A 4,325-nucleotide genomic window follows, 5' to 3' on the forward strand; every position below is an offset into this window, starting at 1 on the left:
AACACACAATTTTCATTTATTCATCACTATTTTGTCGCCTTCAAAGTAGGCCCCATTTCATGCAACATACATATGCCAGCGTTTTTTCCAGTCTTCGAAACACTTTTTATAGGCGCTTTCCGGTATGGCCTTCAGCTCCTTCCACGAATTTTGCTTTATGGCTTCAATCGAGTCAAAACGGGTACCCCGGAGCGGCACTTTTACTTTCAGAAACATAAAGAAGTCACACGGGGCCAGATCTGGTGAATACGATGGTTATTCTATGGTATTTATTGTGTGTTTGGCCTTAAATTCGGTCACAACTGTTGCTCTATGCGATGGCGCATTATCGAAGAAAACAATGAGCATCACCTTGACTTTTGAGGGACTTTGACTTGTTTTTTTTCGGTTTCGGGTCGTCTTTTGTCTTCCATTCTGATGACTGTTGACTTGTTTGCATGTCAAACTCGTAGACCCATGTCTCATCACCAGTTATGATGCGTTCCATGAATGTGGGATCAGAATTGGCGCGATCCAGCATGTCTAAAGAGACCCGCTCACGGTACCGTTTTTGAAGAAAATTCAGCTCTTTTGGAACAAATCGTGCGGCGACGCGTCTCATGCTCAAAATATCCACCAGTATCCAACGAACAGACTCGTGAGAGATGTTAAGGTCAGTAAGCTATCTCTCTTAAGCTGGAATAGCGATTAGCGAGCACAATTTCCTTCACATTTTCGATCTTTTCATCCGTTGAAGAGGTCGTCAAGAACGAGGCATGTCTTCGACGATCTCTCGGCCCTCCTTGAACGCTTTGTACCACTCGTAAGCCCGTGTTTTTGATAAAACTGATTCACCATAAGTCTTTTCTAACATTTTCAGCGAGTCAGCACACGAAATTCGTCTCGCAACACAAAATTTAAGGCAAGCTATTTGTTCAATAATTTCGTTCATTGTAAAAATCGTGATGCACTACTGAAGTGGACTGATTCAACCAGCTGCTGTAAAAAAAACTGGTTGACAGATCGCGCTCATGTCTGGCATAGTAATTGAATTTGAATTTAAAAATTTGGGTGCGTCAGCACTAAGGCTATTTTGCACCCGTCACATTATACGGGGTCCAGCCCCCTATCGTTACACATAATAACTCTAACATTGCAGAACTTAAATCATAAAATATTAAAATTTTCTGACTGTAAAGGCTGTAAAGGAGCACTCGGCACAAATAAGGACAAAACACAGGACAACACAAACAAAATTATACTGGCCATGGGGCCAGTCACCAGAGCCTCGTTAGTCTTCAGTCCAGGGTGCACTAACGTGGAAGTGAGGTTGACTATTGGCTGCACTACGTGGAAGGAGCATCCCTTACACCCCTGGCATAGTAATTAAGTACAGAGCTACCAACTTACGGAAAAATAGATTTTTGCTTGACTTCGTAGGAGAAAGACTCATATTTCTTAGTAACCAATTTTTTTTTTACCTTCTCTTCATGACATCATCAGTAACCAATGGGTAAGCTTTTTTAAATGAGGAAAACCCGTTTTTTATTGTCTCCGTAAAGTATAAAAGTGTTCACATGTACCTATCTCGGTAATTTTATTTTGGTGTACACTCGTGAGCAGATAAGCTTGCTATAACTAAGAAATGCATGTTAAAAATATATATATGATAGACACAGTTCGGGGCTTCAACCACTTGCTCCATCAGTGCAGTTAAGTCTCTATTAGAGGCAATTGAGTCTCTATCACAGCCTTTTTGTCAGCATTGCATGAAGTTGTACCTCTTCAAGGTAGCTTTCATATATTACTAGCACTTAAATTCGATATTTTAAAAAGAAACAATTTTGAAGCACTAACACTAATTGCTTCGCAATTTCCTTATTATTTAATACATATACGAGGGCAGATCGGAAAGTAACGCACAATAATTTTTGTGCAAAAAGTTTAATATGTAACAAAAACCAAACAAATCACAAATGAACTGACATCTTTGACCTACTTTTCTACATAGTCACCAAGTTTCTCAACACATTTCTCCCATCGTGGTACCAGTTTTAATATGCCCTGTTCGTAGAAGTCCGTTTGGTTGGAGTATACCCATCTGCGGACTGCTGATTTCACTTCCGCACCTGTCGCAAACTGTTGGCCGCCAGTAATTTCTTCATGGAACCAAACAGATGAAAGTCCGACGGTCCCAGGTCCGGACTGTATGGTGGATGCTGAAGCACCTCCACCCAAATTCGGTGAGTTTCTCACGAACAGGAGCATCAACATGGGGACGGGCATTGGCATGAAGAAGTTTGATACCATCAGCATGAATGTTACGGCGTTTGTCACGAAGGGCACGACGCAACTTAACCAAAGTTTTAATGTAGGCTGCAGCATTCACAGTGGACCCGTGTTCAGCAAAGTCCACCAATAACACACCAAACATGTCCCAGATAACTGTCACAAGCACTTTCCTAGCAGATTGAGTCACTTCGATTTTTTTCGTACTGGGGAACCAGCATGTTTCCACTCCATAGAGGTCTGCTTGGTTTCGGGCGTGTAGTAGTACGCCCACGACTCATCACCAGTGACGATTCCTTTCAGAAAGTCATGCCCTTTTGCGGCGTAACGCGTTAAGTGATCCATGCTTGTCATCCTTCGCTGGTCCTTGTGGTGGTCTGTCAGGTTCTTGGGCACCCAGCGAGCACTAACTTTACGGAATTTCAACGTGTCATGAACAATGTCGTACACCACACCATAGGAAATGTTGAACGTATGCGATAAGGTTCGCAGGTGCACACGCCGGCCGTTCACAATTGCTGCCTGAATGGCGCGGATATTCTGCGGAGTTGAAGCTGTTACCGGCCGCCCGGAGCGTGGCGAATCACTAAGGTTCACACGGCCCTCTTGAAAGAATGCACACCACCTGGAGACATTGCTACGGTCCAGACAGTTGTCCCCATACACGCCACGCATGTCTCTGAATTTTACTCGGTGTATCCCCCTTTGCCCACAAAAATTTAACCAGACTTCGCTGTTCTTCACACGCGGACGACAGTAACATGTGCACAATGTTTCTTTCGTAGTTCAGGCTTCTCTCGCTAGAGCTGCACAGGAAAAAAAAATACCCTCTGTGGTGCAAACTTCAAACTCTCTCGTGCAATTTCAGCATTCCAGCTGCAATACCTGGGGAGAAAAAAATATTGTGCGTTAGTTTCCAACCTGCCCTCGTATATATTTATAAACATTAACTTCATTACTACACACAATTTTGAATGCTTTACATCCAAGTTACATATATATTTATATATAGTCTCTATAAAATACACACATGCACATTTTTCAGACGTAAATTTCAGTCAGAAATACACACACATTTGAGAAATAATTATATAAACTGCATTACGCAGCACTGTACAGCACTGTAAAATAACTCAAAATCAGAATCTACACATTATTTTTTTAAAATATAATAATTGTAAATATATGCTTAAAATATACTGATATAGGCTCAAAAAGTAAATTTTACCCCCTTTGAGTTGAGGTTTGATAAAAAAAATTATACTATGAAAATGGTAAAATTTAGATTTTTTGGATATTTTTCCCTTGGAAGATTAGCTGAAATCAGGGTAAAATAAATAAATAGCAAATAAATGGCCACCGACATATCATATCTAACTACTCAGGTGCTAATATTGTCGGCTTTACGTGTGACGGCAGCTCGACAAATAAAAAGGCTTGAAAATCATTAGGTATAAACAAAAAAACAACCATTTATCTGAAATCCTGCCGATTACAATATGGGCTTTTTCAGATTTCGTTCACATACTGAAATCCATAAGGAATCATTTTCACGACAAAATTCAATTGCTTTATTAAGGAAGTCTTTTTGTGTTTATGGGCGGGATATTTGCACAAAATTTCGAATTTTTAACTGAATATATGTCAGAAAACGAAATATTTATTAAATTAAAATGAAGCAACTGATCGACAAAATACATTATATGAAGAGCGGCGATAAGTAATAAAATATTTGAAGAGCCCAGCAAACTGAAGCAAGAAAAGTAAATAGCAAAAATTTTGCCATGCACAAACTGCGAAGATCTGCGAGCTGAACTTGTCAGCGAAAACGAAATTATAAGAATTCTAGAAGCCGATGTCTTACTGCTCAAAGAAAATGAAGTGTGTGAAGAAACTTTGTGTGCTTATCAAGAAAAATGGAATGATGTAGTTAAATCACGTTCGTCGCGTTGCAAAAACCCACATCTGCCGAGCGGAACGTATTGTGGAAAACAATTCCCACGTGCAATACCGGTACACAAAAATCAGTTTTCAGTGTTACAATACTTGGCGGAAGG

The 4,325-nt window shown here is 40.3% G+C and overlaps 1 protein-coding gene across 1 annotated transcript; it reads right to left on the reverse strand.

The window, feature by feature from the left end:
• Positions 1-2,454: 2,454 nt before the first annotated feature.
• Positions 2,455-2,943, reverse strand: LOC145982176 (protein GVQW3-like). The gene has a single exon (XM_083115743.1). It carries the CDS (start codon positions 2,941-2,943, stop codon positions 2,455-2,457), a length of 489 nt encoding a protein of 162 aa, XP_082971869.1.
• Positions 2,944-4,325: the final 1,382 nt, after the last annotated feature.

The sequence above is a fragment of the Lepisma saccharinum genome (assembly GCF_977018435.1).
Source record: "Lepisma saccharinum chromosome 12 unlocalized genomic scaffold, izLepSacc3.1 SUPER_12_unloc_1, whole genome shotgun sequence".
In the NCBI taxonomy this organism is placed as follows: domain Eukaryota; kingdom Metazoa; phylum Arthropoda; class Insecta; order Zygentoma; family Lepismatidae; genus Lepisma; species Lepisma saccharinum.